Raw genomic sequence first — 14990 nt, 5'->3', positions numbered from 1 at the left:
TCAGCTTTGAAGAAAATAGCATGTTTCTGAAAATATGCAATCTGGGAATCGGCTCCATGGTCGACTTTTTATTTTTTTGTACCCGCAATCCTTTTTTTTTTTTTTTTTCAGCATGACAGCCAGCCATCGGCTCCTATTAGGATTAGTGGCCTGACATGTTTTCACACACTCCTACCCTTTAACTGCTCCCTGGTGACAGACTCGGCTCTGCCTGCGTGGAGAAGAATGAAAAGAGCATGAGAGCACCGCTGCTACTTCCAGCAGAATACCGGTGGTGGGATGAGGTCAGGACACAAATATTATATTCATGCCATTTGCTGTGCAACAAACTGTTTCCGTTACAAACCGTTTGACTCTTAACTCAGTCCCCCCATCCCTAGTCACTTTGCATAAACATTCATCCTGGGCTATACATCAGCCCGTTGCACATAACATATATTTTATTCATCGTGCACTCAACCCACACAGCAACGTAATATCATAACTGCATAAACACACATGCCGACTGTCCTAACCCTCATGTTGTCCTCAGCTCAAATTGACCCGTTGTCCTATATCAATGTTCATTTTAACTACCAAAATAACCTGATTGATTCCACACAACGCTCTTTTGCCAAGTACAAATGTCTACTTTCATTAATTTAGGGGCATCTAAATCAATTTTATAGCATTTGAAAAAAAATTGAAGTGGTTTTGAAATAGTATTAAAAGTTAAAAGTAAAAGTAAAAGTTAACATAGTCCAGTCTGTGATTATCCATCAACATACATTTAGTCAATTTTAGTCAAAATTATTCCTAATTTTCGCTTTTCTAACTCAAACATTAGGTATCATTTCCTATAAATGAGGTTTATTGACCATAAATTCCAAAAATAACTGTTAAACTAAAGTTAATAAGTTTATGTTACGTAGTGTTGAAAACATCAACACATGTGACAAAAACCTAAGAAAAAGTTAAAAACATCAATAAAAAGTGTCAACAAAAGTGTTGATGTGAAGACAACACAAGGGTTGAACAGAGTGGCGTGTTGTCTTACGCATTTTGAGCTCTCCGCGTGTATGTCTACGCTGTATACGGCGGGCGTAAACGGAAACGCCACTTACCGTGTTATCCCGAGAAGAAAGTGACGGTTAAGTTTAGGATACGTGACGTGGTCGGGTTTAGGAAAAGAATGGGGTTTGCTTAAGTAAAAAAAAAAACGATGGGTGAGTTTAGGAAACGTGACGCGTGTGACCCAATCCCCGGTCTCCTGGGGTAAAAAGTCCACCCGCCCGACCAATCTCCCTTTGTGGATTTTCCTCAATTTAGGTCATCCTGTACATCTTATCTGCAGTTTTCCTGCATCCACCGTGTGTGATTGTGTGTGTTTATGTGTGTGTGCGTCCCCGCCCGCTGCAGAGAGCCGACAGGATTGTAACTTTCAGGGACTTTATTTGGAAAAAACGTCCCAGCGTCCATTGATGTTAAAATGTGGACGGTCTGGAATGATTTGCACATCGTGTCTTTAGCTGTACGTTTTGTTGGTAAATGTGAGATGATGCAGGCATCACATAGGTCTCGTTTGACCAGTTCTCACTCCTGATTGGTCAGTGGCTGCACGTGGGACTGCTGGGATTGTCGCGAGTAATGAAAATGCGACCTGGGGCCCCCGGCTCTCAATCATTGATTGGTCCGGGCCCGTTAGCAACTGCCTACCCTGCTTACCGATAGTTACGCGTCTGAATCACTCAATTCTCATTGGCTACCAGTCAATGTGGCAAGTAGGTTACCAGTGTTACCTGCCAATTGCAAAATTCACCCACATTAGGTGGGTGGTCGGGGGTTAATTTCAGGCCCTGATGTTAATAATATCTTTGTTTGTGTCTGTACGCATCAATCACCAAGGCAAATTCCACATAGTTTTTTTCTGATTCAGAATTCAGAATAAAAACATATTTCCCAGCATCCCCCTCCCATTGGCACATTTCACCACAGAGCCAGGCATCTGAAGATGGTTCCTCTTCGCCTCCCTTCCTCATTTGCTCTCTGATTCAACCCTCTACTCTGTAATCATGTCTCTTATCGAAGGTGAAAAAAACTGTTCCTTTTCAGACTCCTCTCTACTTTTCGCTGTTTCATTTTGGTCTTTTCCTTTCCTTTCGTTGTTTTTTTTTTTTTTCTTACCACAAATTGTTCTTGCCAGTTCCACAACAGCAGGAAGTCTGTTTTTTTGTGTCAAGATCCATCAATCTGATGTGAAAAGGAAGCCAAACAAGAGGAACGCTTGCCACTGTGCTGACAATTCACAGCTGGGAAAATGACTGCAGACGTATTATTTCCCTCCAGATTGAGTCCACTTTCCTACAATCAACAATATGTGGTAATTTAGCAAGGGACAATAGTTATATGTGGTTGAGAATTGCGTATGGCACAGGTATAACAGCTCCAAATAATATATATATATATATATGAATGCTGAGTGTGAATGTCCTCCTCTTCGTCTTTTCAGTTCTGTTTATTGAGCGGTCACCTTGGAAAGCTGTTTGACATTGTTTGTATTCTACTGCGCAAACGTCTGTTAATACAGTCTCCTGCAGCCCGCCACATTTGGTATGCCTAAGGAACAGCGTTGCGCGGAACAGAGCAACAGAGCAAGTATTTCCTCCCTCCCGCAGTCTGCACGTCCGCTCCCATTTCTTTATAACAAAGCTGTTTGAATTTCTGTGCGCCCTCCCTCGGGTGAGGAGGAGAGACGCGTGGCGGAGGAGCGCAAATGAGAATAGGAAATCACATGAAGATGAGGGCACAGTAGTAAGTTGAAAGCTTGACGTCTTACAACCCACAGAGCATTGAAACATGAAAACACCCAACCAATACATAATTACTCAACCCAGTGAAGGACACATTACCAGAAGAAAAGAAGTATAATCTCACCCTGCAACCCAGTGCTGGTCCAAGCACTTCTTTTTTTTTTCTTGAATACAAACATTGATAGAAGCTGTGTACAGCCAAGCAGGGAGAACCCAATGTGTCCACTTAAGAGTGAAAATCCAAACTATGTATTATGGGCTACTCAGTATGATCCCACTCATCTTCACTGTCGCATCCCGTAACAGCGCAGAGCGGAAGATATGGAAGAGACCTTTGTTCATTTATGAAGATCTCATTCAGCAGCAAGGTGCTAAAATACATTTTATGTGGCAATGATTTGCTCAGGTATGAAAAAAGATAGGGCTAATAACCTGGCCAAAACATTTTCATTTCATATTTGAATCCTTCAGCTAACACTCATCCATAGCAGCTCACAAGGAGAGTTATAAAATAGATAGTGTGGGGTTTTAGTGGCTGGGACTGGAACAGATTTCTCTGACAGTGAAGCTTAAGCTCCATCATGATGAGTAGCCCAGCTACAGAGTGACGTTCTGAAGCCTTTAACCTGACTGGCAGGTTTAATAATGTCTGCTCCTGCGATATAAATTTTCCTCCAAGGTAGCGGGAGCGCAGATCGACGGGCTCTTTTCACAGGGACACTTTCATCTGTCTGTGAAGCCGCCGCGTTGACTGACGGGGGCTCGTCACCCAGTAAATACAACACATACGACTTCCACGGCAGTTGTCAATGAGTGAGGGGTGTGGAGCCATCTCTCTGTCAGTCAGTCAGTCTCTCGCAGTTTTTTCCCGCCTCAGCCGTCGCTAAGCGTCTGCTAATTGATTGGGTCCGGGACGGCCCGTTATCGGGGTCCTATCAATGCGAGTCTCCGAGCTCAGAGGTCGCTCGCCTCGGCTTGCTCGTACAGCGCCCGCAGCTTTTCGAAGCGAGGGCCCCATTCCCCGAGCGTCTCCTCCCTCCTCTCCTCCACTCCTCCCCCTCCCCCTCCCCCGTCCCCGCCGTTCCCCGCTTCCAGCCCCGCCGAGCTGAAGGAGCTGAGTGAACCGGCGGGCGAGCCCCCTCCCTCAGTGGAGAAGACCTGCAGGGAGTCGAAGGGCCCCGTGTCCGGATGCTGGTCGGCGTCGCGGATGATCTCGCACAGGTAGCGGGCCAGGTCCTGGCTGGAGAAGGACAGGGAGCGGCGCGCCAGCTGGGAGGGACGGGCCTGGCCTTGGGCCGGCAGTCTGGTGGGGGGGACGTCCCGGCGGAGGCTTGCGGTGGTGGTGGCCGTGGAGGAAGTAGAAGCTGCCGAAGGGGGCAGGGTGCTCGAGCTGGCTGTCCGGCTGAGGGAGTCCAGCTGCTGGGCAGAGGGCGGGGCGGGGTGCGCCTGGTGGAGGAGGTGATGGTGGTGGTGGAGGGGGGGTGGAGGGGGGTGGTGTTGCAGGGCCCTGGAGCGACAGTACTGGACTGACTGGGCCGGGCTCGGCTGGAGGGACTTCTGCAGCTCCGCCATGTCATAGGCATTCTGGACACATACACACACACACACACACACACACACACACACACGTGCAAAAGCAGAGGAAAAGTCCCAGTTAGCGCAGAACCTGCACAGAATGAGCAATGAGAGAACAGAAGAGAAAACAAGCCAGAGTGAAAGAAAGAATGTTTTGGAGAGAGAGATGACTCAGAAACTAAATGAATTGTGAGAGAGAGGAGAAGAAACCAATCAGCTCTCCCCATTACGTTTACTGTGAATGTTCCACCTTTTCAAGCTTTCAATCCATCTTTATTTACTGTCTCAGATAAGTCATTGTCATTTTCAGTATCTGTGTGTGTGTGTGAGAGGAGGGGGGGGGGGATTCAGAAAGGAGACGAAGGAAGGGCGTCCCTCTTATATATCTTCCATCTCTTACATGCGCCGATGCATTGGAGTTTAGGAGCTGCCGTTACTTTCATGTAATACTGTAACAGCCAATCACTTCAGTGCTAATGCGATTCCACCAAAACAGTAACCACAGCAGCAGAGATGAATAGAAAGCTGAGCTGAGGGATGTAGGAGGTGGAGGAGGAGGAAGAAATGCTACACACGGAGGAGGTGTGGGACGCTTTGTAAAACTGATTATGTGATGAGTGGAGAGTGCAGATTTTATTCCTCCAGAGAGCTTTGGAACAAGACTCTTGAGAATTGACGGCAGCATCTGCTCCGCTATAGGCGATCAGGACTGTGTGTGTGTGTGTGTGTGTGTGTGTGTGTGTGTGTGTGTGTGTGTGTCTGCATTTGGCTGCTGGTGATTTACAGTACAGAGGACAAGAGCTAGAGGATTTTGGGGTACTGACAAGGTGTGACAATATGTTTATGCAAGTCATTTCTCTACTGTTTGTGTGTGTGTGTGTGTGTGTGTGTGTGTGTTTAGATTAAAGCCATGCTTTCATGCAAGCTCTTAAGTACTGCTTGTGGGTTATAGTGGCTGTTGGAGAGTGGAGATAACGATTATGCGTGGGCCTAAATAAAATGCTAGCACACACACACTCACACTCACACATAAGGATAGAATCCTTTACGGCTGCAACAATTAATCCAGTAGTTGTCAACTATTAAATAAATCATTATTTTAAGAAAGAAATGTGAATATTTTCTAGTTTCTTCTTTCCGTTGTGACAGTAAAGTAAATATCTTTGAATCATTTACAAAACAAGACATTTGAGGACGTTACCTTGGGCTTTTTTCCACCATTTTCTGAAATCTTATAGACATAAAAAACAATCGATTAATTCTGAAGACAATCAACAGGTTATTGACGTGGAAAATAATCAATAGTTTTAGCCCTAAAACTGCTAACTGCATAGTATTTCTAAACAAAAGTAACCTTCAAAATAATGCCAAACCATTTCACCTTGCAGTACTTTTAGCAGAGTACAACAGTTTAATAGTGTCACGTTAAACAGTGTGCGATGTGCTTCTGTATTAAAGTGACTGTAAGAGCTACATAGTGCCCTTAATATAAATAGGAACCAATCTTTGGTTTCTCGGGTGCAACCTGGAAACGCACACAGTTTTTGACTTTGCTAAGCCCTTCAAGTCCCTGAGGTACCTTTCCACGGGTAAGAAGAGTAATTGATGCACTTTTCATATTTGCAAATGATATCTGCAATTAACACCATTAGTTCTAATTATTTCCACGAGATATAAGTTAATAGTCCAGACAAATTACTGCTTTTATGTATGCTCATGTGTTGTTGCTGTGTGTGTGTCAGTGTATGTGTGTGTTGCCGTGTGCTCAGGAACTGTATGTGCGTCTGGGTTGCACCCGGGGAACCAAAGATTGGCTCCTATTTATACCAAGGGCACTAATTGGCTCTTACAGTGAGTGTATTCCCATAGCTTCCTTGTAACCGTGTGTGTGTGTTTGCGTGTGTTTCTAAGCGTCGTCGTGTACCTGGTCCTCCTCCCCGCCTCCCTCCTCGTCGTAGTTGAGGACGTTCTCCCGGATGTCCTCCCAGCCGTCGTGGTGGGCGGAGACGTGGTAAACGCCTTCTTTCAGCCCTTTGTAGCTCCTCCAGCGAGTGTAGAGGAAAATGCCCAGCAGCAGCACTGGAGGGGGGACAGGCAGATGTGGACCGCATTAGCTTTACCATTTACCAATGGTCTCCCAGTCCCAGACCTTCCTTCACCGCGCTGCGGAGGAGGGTCAGTACTCTCAGCCACAGTAGTCTCAGAGACAATATACGCTCATGTGTACGCTCAGAAGTTGTTTTAGTCGTGCAACAGAAAACTCAGATTGGACAGATAGTCTAGCTAGCTGTCTGGATTTACCCTGCAGAGATCTGAGGACCAGGTAACCATAGTGCTCAGAAATCCACCGGAAGTTAGAAGGCAACACAGAGACAGAGGACGGGGACAGACATCCGGCCGAAGTGAGGGACATCTGGTGGAATTTTCGGCAACATCCGAGCAATCCCAGAAATGGAAAGCCGCTGATATACAATTTTAATGATCAACATGCTTCAGCCAATTAAGGCATTGCACTATGGCATTATATATGTATATATATCATTATGCCTTTGTGAGAAAATATTAGTAGAGAGAAAAATGCAAAGTTTTGATTTTGAACAGAACAGTTATATATAATAACCAAAAGTCTTGTTTTAAATACACAGCACTGAACATAGTCATTGAAGCTGCAAAAACCAGGGACAATATATCAAATACAGGGTTTCTGTGAGAGCTTGGGAAGTATGGATAACAGCATACATTTTTTAATTAAGATTATTTTTAGGCACAGTTCTCTCTAAGCTAAGGTATAGGCCTATTGTATTTGTTTTTTAAGCTAACTGGTCGAAGCCCTCTGTTGTGTTGTGATTAATATTTATTGCACAGGAAGGAGCTAGTGCCTTTGAGAGGGGAATATGATTCAGTAACCAATACATTAACAGTGCTGTATGTAATGTATTTTGTTTGTGGACTTGATTAGCAAATTAATGAATGAAACAGATTATTATTATTATTTTTTTTTTGCACTCTCCCCACTGCAGCTTTAACACTCTCTTCCAATCCAAACAGTACATTGTAGTCACGGGTGGAAGTCACAGACTCCCAGGGCTGTTTGAATCTGAGACGCTGTCCGTCCCCAGGAGACCAGGTCCACCTGAGCAGGTGTTGTATGTATGTGCCCATGACCTTAATCACATGTTGCTATGGTTGCAACGCCGGCTGATTTTGGAGCAACATTGACATTCGATGGTGTTTCTAGCTACAGCACCTTTTTTACAACACAACAAGAAGAACGCGTTAGCCTTTGTTTATCAACCCTCATGTTGTCAGATTTTAATTTTTTTATTAATTTTTTTTTAGAAAGATCAAATAACTTTTGAAAAAACATTAAAAAAAAGCACCCACAACATTGAAAAAGTGACAAAAAATGTCAGAAAAAGCAATGATAGTGTAGTAGTGTTTTTTGGTTGACGGGAAGACAACTCAAGGGTTAAATGTATTCCATTTGTTTTCTAGAATTATATAATTTCTTGTATTTAGTTTATTTAATGTCATGCCTTCTACCACAGGGCTTTGCTTCCAATCTCTTTGTAAAAATGCATCTTTCTAATTCTTCATTCATAATGTCAGATTCTCTTCCAGACCGTGGAACCGTTGGCGAACATGTCCGAGTGTTAGTCAATGAACATTGTGGAAGGCTTTGTATTTTGTGTTTTTGTGTTTGTGTATGTTTTCCCCCTGGGTCTGAAATAAAGTTTATAAATTATGTAACAGGAATATTCTATCTTAATGCCAGGTAACAGAAATATACTACGCTCACATACAGTACACAATACATAAATGGACATTCAGATGAACAAGTATTTTAGGTATTGTTTTAATAGATGTTAGTCTTGTATAATATATATCTTCAGACTGATGTGCACTGACTGAGTACTGACATGTGGACAGATAGATAATTTATGTGAAATATATTGTTTTTGTTATTCAAAGAATTTAATTGATGTATGATTCCCAAAACAAATTAGGTATGTCTCTGCTGGGAAAAAAAGTGGAAGTGTTTTATAATGCTAGAATTTTAAATATGGATGATAAGATGCTTTAGGAAAAGTATTGCAGTATTTTGTAATTGTTTGAATGAAGGAATTTCTGAGCAATGTGCATCCATCTAAAGGAACTTTCCTTTCTCTTAAACAGCGTTTAGATCACTTTGGTAACATTGTAACTCTCCAGCGTCTCCCAGAATAACGACCATATCCACTGAAGGCTTCACTCGAAGTACTGGCCAATATCAGATATTCATGAAAGACTAATGGGCTACTTAAAATGCAGATTAAAATGATTCTCCACATTTGCATGTCTTTACATTTTGCCATTTTCTGCAGTGAAAGGTTCAGTAGGTAACATTGCTGAAACCGTCACTATATCCTGACATTAAACCATGAGACAGATTGACTGCCCCCCCCGTAGGAACATGGTTTGCAAGCGGTCAGTGCGCCGGAAGAGTAACAACCAATCAGAGCCGGGGAGTCTGTAACGCAGTGAACTGGATTTCAAACTGTCAAACTGGGCAGCGCTGATCAAATGTGAATCCAGATCCCGTTTCTGCATTTCCTAATCCTCCCCTCATAAAAGCCGCTAAACCGCTAAAAACAAACCCAACCACGCCGTCCTCTCCACCCGACTGAAATACACACTTTGCCGGCTTAGAATTACGCAACAAAAACTAAAAACACGCTGTGGTGGTTTTTGGCACATGCAAAGTGAGCAACTGTGTTTTTTATGACACGAACACTAAGAAAACAAAAGAAATGCTCTGCGCCACAAAGTGGTTTTCTGTTATCTATCTGTGTGGGGAATTGGCACATTGAGCCTCCTTGAGCTTATTACTTTAATAAATGATTAGGGTCTAATAATCTATTGGAGGTCTACCCCAACAGTTACTGCTCTAAGGACTGGACTTACTCTGCCAGTTACTGCGGCTCAAGCAGGGAGGAACTTTTTCAAAACTAAAGTAGAGTCAGATAGTTTAACCCATGTGTTGTCTCCCCGTCAAAATTGAAAAATAGTCATTTTGTTGACGGTTTTTATCAATGTTTTTAACTTTTTCTTACGTTTTTGTCCCTTTTTTCAACACTTTTTCCAATGTTTGTCACTTTCTTTGACGTTTAACAATACGTAACACCAACTTATTAACTTTAGTTTTGCAGTTCTTTTTGGAATTTATGGTCAATAAACCTATTTTTAGGAAAATATATATAATATTTGAGTTTGAAAAGTAGAAATTAGGAATTATTTAGACTAAAATTAAAGGAATGGATGTTGATGGATAATCATAGACTGGAATATGTCAAGTTTTACTCAATGCTATTTCCAAATTTTTTTTTTTCAAATGCTATAAAATTGAATAAGACACCCCAAAATTAATGAAAGTAGAGATTTGTACTTGCCAAAGAGCGTTGTGTGGAATCAATCATGTTATTTGGGGGAATTAAAAAGAACACTGATATAGGAAAATGGTTCAATTTGATCCAAGGACAACATGAGGGTGAACATATAATACACATAAAGCCCTCTCTCTCTCTGTATGTCTCTCTCTCTGTCTCGCTCTCTGTCTAACTCACTCACTCACACACACACACACCAATCTACATGTGTTTTGCACTCTAGCGCTGCTGTGAATTTTTCAGATGTACTAACAAGTCCCTGGAGCCTTGTTGCATCCCTATCACCTCATGCCGTTAACACTTCACAATTCACTCACCCTTCCGTGTATATGTTAAATATTAACCTGCTACACACGGTTTCACTCTGCCACACAGCATTAATTGAGCCTAACTGAATCCTTTAATAAGCCCTACCTTTCTCAAATGTAGTTTAGTTTTGCAAAGGCTGTACAGCTGCTCTTACTTACCACAGATCATTACAACTGGCAGCACTATGAACACACAGGGGTCGTGGTTTTGAGTTTCCTGTGATCTTTCTGTTGTATGTTCTGTTTCCTGTTTTATTTTGATAGTCTTCGTTTTTGGGGATAACCTGACCTGCTGTTTTGTGGTCACCTTCTATTTTATGGATTTTTCCACTCACTACCTTGCCAGTCATCTCTCATTTAGGTCCAACCTTGTCCACCACCCTTTACACCAGGCTGTTCAAAACAGCTTAATATCTGCTAAGACTTCAATGTATTAAAAGAAATCTGCAATCTTAAACAATTCCAACATATTTTTAAGACTTGCTGCTGCTGTCCATGGTCCTGATCCATGCGTCTCGCAAACCCAGCAATCAATCATGTAAGCATAGCAACAGACGGCAGTCAAACTCCCACCGTCTGACAACTCTGTAAGAGTGAATTCACTCAGCCATAAACCAGCTGCGCAGTAAGGAAGGAGAAATCAATAATCATTTACTGTCAACTTGTCCCCCTCGCTACATATCCAGTGTCTGGCAGATTTTATGAGATGACATTGTTTCAAGAGATTGATTCTTTAATTTTTCTTTTTTTTTTGAGTGGAATACTGGCTTTCAATGGCAGTGAACAAGAAGGGGGGAAATGATCAAGAAACTGGAAGAAGAACTTTTGTTCCGGTGGTAGACATGTGTGGCGGACGGCTGCAGAGAGAGGTCGTGATGTTAGAGAGGCAGTGAATTGGAAAACACAAGCTCACAGGTCCAGTCCCCTGCCTCGACCACTATGGTCCTTATTTACTGTGGAAAACAGTGTAGAGAAGCAGCTGGTCCAGGATAGGACTTTTTTTCAACATACTATACAATGCCTTTTTTGACATACCTTTTTTAGAACTTCTTTTCATCATAATATACTATGATGTTTTACAAACTTTTTTCAACATACTGTACTATGATAATATGTCTGCTGACATATATAGATAACAAAATTCACTGACAAACTATGACTTTTTGACTTTTTTCAACATACTATACTATAATGTTTTTAAAACGTTTTTTTAACTATGACTTTTTGCATTTTTTCAACATACTGTACTATGCTATGTCTGCTGACATAAAGAGATAACAAAATTTACTGAAAAATGTAGATATAAATCATACTATACTATGACTTTTTTATAAGGTTTTTCAACATACTATATACTATGAATCTTTCAACATACTATACTATGATGTTATTAAAATGTTTTTCAACTATGACTTTTTGACTTTTTTCAACATACTATACTATGATGCCGACATAAAGAGAAGTCATTTAATAAGTCATAGTATAGTATGTCGAAAAATTTATGAATTCATTACATATAGTTTAGTATTTCCAAAAAGGCATAAAAAGCCATAGTATGACAACAAATGGGAAATAAATGTTATAATTGGTGTTTTAACAGTTTTCAGAGTGTTGAAAAATGAAAACTTTAGATATAAATCAGACTGTTTTTCCAGACATACTATACTATGACTTTTATATAACGTTTTTTAACATACTATACTATGATGTTTTAAAAACCTTTTTCAACATACTATACTATGACTTCTTTAGAACTGTTTTGACATACTATAATATGAATTTTTCAACATACTAAATTATGATGAAAAGTCAGCTGACATAGAGAGATAATGGAATTCACTGAAAAATATAGATATCAATCGGACTTTTCACTTTCATCCTCCAAAAGGGAGTAAACATATAATCACTGGAGGAAAGTCCTAGCTCTAGAAACACAAGCGGTCAGGGAATCATACAAGCTATGCCTGTGGCTGAAGAAGGGGAGCTGAACAACCCGGGGGAGTGGCCCACAGGGAAAGCCGAGACCAAGCAGAACCCCTGCTGCCATATTCTATCACCATCTCCATGTGGGCTGTGCCTTCATCCAGTTTTCATCTATGCATCAATTCATCAATCCAAGGAGGCAGAAGCCTAATTTGCCTGTACGCTGGGTTGACGCTCTGGCTTGTGTAGGGAAGAAATAGGGATACTGCCATTAATGTGTTCATTCTACAATTTTCTACATTTTCTTCTTCTTATGATTTACTAGTGTGTATTCTATAGGTAAGTGAATTCATAATTGATAAAGAACCTGATTACATGAATTTTGTGTGTGTGAAGTCTTACGCCAATGTACACAGAGTTATGAACTCACTTTGGAAGCAGACTTCCAAATGATGAGATAGCATTAAGGCAAGGATTTCGTTTCTCTTTATTGAATGTTGCATGACAAATGCATGATTAATCAATTAAGTTATATATTAAAAAGTTGAAAAAAATCATAAAAGTTACAGTATGGTTTGTCCAAAAATGCATATAAAAGCCGTAGTATGCAAAAATGGGAAATATAGGCTAATAATTGGTGCTTTATCAGTTCTCAGAAGTGTCATGCTGAAGGATACTTAATCATGTAGAAAAGAAGAGGCGGGGATTGAACTGTAAGCCTTGTGGTTAAAGTAAAACATGCTCTGCTTCCTGAGCCACATGAGCCCAATGCTTAACTGTCATAATATAGTATGTTGAAAATTTTCATAGTATAGTATGTCGAGATATGTCATAGTGTAGTGTGTTGAAAAAAGTCATAGTATAGTATGTTGAAAAAATTCATAGTATAGTATGTTAAAAAAATAAAAGTATAGTATGTGAAAAAATTGCTAAAAGTCATAGTATAGTATATCAGAAAAGTCATAGTGTAGTATGTCAAAAAAGTCATAGTATAGTATGTAAAAAAGTCATAGTATAGTATGTGAAAAAAGTCATAATTTAATTTGTCAAAAAAGTCATGGTATAGTATGTCGAAATACATCGCTAAAAGTCATAGTATAGTATGTGAAAAAAGTCATAGTATAGTATGTCAAACAAGTCATAGTATAATATGTCAAAAAAGTCATAGTATAGTATGTAAAAAAATCATAGTATAGTATGTCAAAAAACATCGCTAAAAGTCATAGTATAGTATGTAAAAAAAGTCATAGTATAGTATGTAAAAAAAAGTCATAGTATAGTATGTAATAAAAGTCATAGTATAGTATGTCAAAAAAGTCATACTATAGCATGTCGAAAAACATTGCTAAAAGTCATGGTATAGTATGTCAAACAAGTCATAGTATAATATGTCAAAAAAGTCATAGTAAAGTATGTAAAAAAGTCATAGTATGGTATGTCGAAAAACATCGCTAAAAGTCATAGTATAGTATGTAAAAGAAGTCATAGTATAGTATGTAAAAAAAGTCATAGTATAGTATGTTATAAAAGTCAGTATAGTATGTCAAAAAAGTCATAATATAATTTGTCAAAAAAGTCATAGTATAGTATGTCGAAAAACATCGCTAAAAATCATAGTATAGTATGTAAAAAAGTCATAGTATAGTATGTCAAAAAAGTCATAGTATAATATGTCAAAAAAGTCATAGTATAGTATGTCAAAAAAGTCATAGCATAGTATGTCGAAAAACATCTCTAAAAGTCATAGTATAGTATGTCAAAAAAGTCATAGTATAGTATGTCGAAAACATCGCTAAAAGTCATAGTATGAGATGTCAAAAATGTCATAATATAGTATGTCAAAAAAGTCATAGTATAGTATGTCAAATAAGTCATAGTATAATATGTCAAAAAAGTCATAGTATAGTATGTAAAAAAGTCATAGTATAGTATGTCAAAACAGTCATAATATAATTTGTCAAAAAAGTCATAGTATAGTATGTTGAAAAACATCGCTAAAAGTCATAGTATAGTATGTAAAAAAGTCATAGTATAATATGTCAAAAAACTCATAGTATAGTATGTCAAAAAAGTCATAGTATAATATGTAAAAAAGTCATAGTATAGTATGTCAAAAAAGTCATAGTATAGTATGTCGAAAAACATCGCTAAAAGTCATAGTATAGTATGAAAAAAAGTCATAGTGTAGTATGTAAAAAAAGTCATAGTATAGTATGTAAAAAAACTCATAGTATAGTATGTCGAAAAAAATCGCTAAATGTCATAGTATAGTATGTCAGAAAAGTCATAGTATAGTATGTCAAAAAAGTCATAGTATAGTATGTCAAAAAAGTCATAGTATAATATGTCAAAAAAGTCATAGTATAGATTGTTGAAGAAAAACGCTAAAAGTCATAGTATAGTATGTTAAAAAAGTCATAATATAGTACGTCAAAAAAGTCATAGTAAAGTATGTCCAAAAACATCGCTAAAAGTCATAGTATAGTATGTCAAAAATGTCATAGGATAGTATGTCAAAAAAGTCATAGTATAGTATGTCAAAAAAGTCATAGTATAGTTTGTCAAAAAAGTCATAGTATAGTATGTCAAAAAACATCGATAAAAAGTCATAGTGTAGTATGTCAAAAAAGTCATAGTATAGTATGTCAAAAAAGTCATAGTATAGTGTGTAAAAAAAGTCATAGTATAGTATGTCGAAAAACATCGCTAAAAGTCAGAGTATAGTATGTAAAAAAAGTCATAGTATAGTATGTAAAAAAAGTCATAGTATAGTATGTCGGAAAAAAATCGCTAGAATTCGTAGTATAGTATGTCAGAAAAGTCATAGTATAGTAAGTCGAAAAACATTGCTAAAAGTCATAGTATAGTATGTCAAAAATGTCATAGTATATTATGTCAAAAAAGTCATAGTATAGTATGTCAAAAAGTCATAGTATAGTATGTCAAAAAGTCATAGTATAGTTTGTCAA

The 14990-nt window shown here is 39.0% G+C and overlaps 1 protein-coding gene across 2 annotated transcripts in view; it reads right to left on the bottom strand.

Moving 5' to 3' along the window:
* Nucleotides 1-2117: 2117 nt before the first annotated feature.
* Nucleotides 2118-14990, bottom strand: part of si:ch211-186j3.6 (neural-cadherin) — a 302735-nt gene continuing 289862 nt past the window's right edge. For both annotated transcript variants that reach the window (XM_034874840.1, XM_034874848.1), the window contains exons 36-37: nucleotides 6289-6443; nucleotides 2118-4373 (exon numbers count right to left, since the gene is read on the bottom strand). In XM_034874840.1, coding sequence (XP_034730731.1) covers nucleotides 3744-4373; nucleotides 6289-6443 — 785 coding nt within the window. In that variant the 3' untranslated portion in view covers nucleotides 2118-3743. The remainder of the gene's footprint in view (nucleotides 4374-6288; nucleotides 6444-14990) is intronic.

The sequence above is a fragment of the Etheostoma cragini genome, chromosome 1 (genome assembly GCF_013103735.1).
Source record: "Etheostoma cragini isolate CJK2018 chromosome 1, CSU_Ecrag_1.0, whole genome shotgun sequence".
In the NCBI taxonomy this organism is placed as follows: domain Eukaryota; kingdom Metazoa; phylum Chordata; class Actinopteri; order Perciformes; family Percidae; genus Etheostoma; species Etheostoma cragini.
The sequence above is the reverse complement of the archived record's forward strand: the minus strand, read 5'-3'. Positions and strand labels throughout refer to the sequence as shown.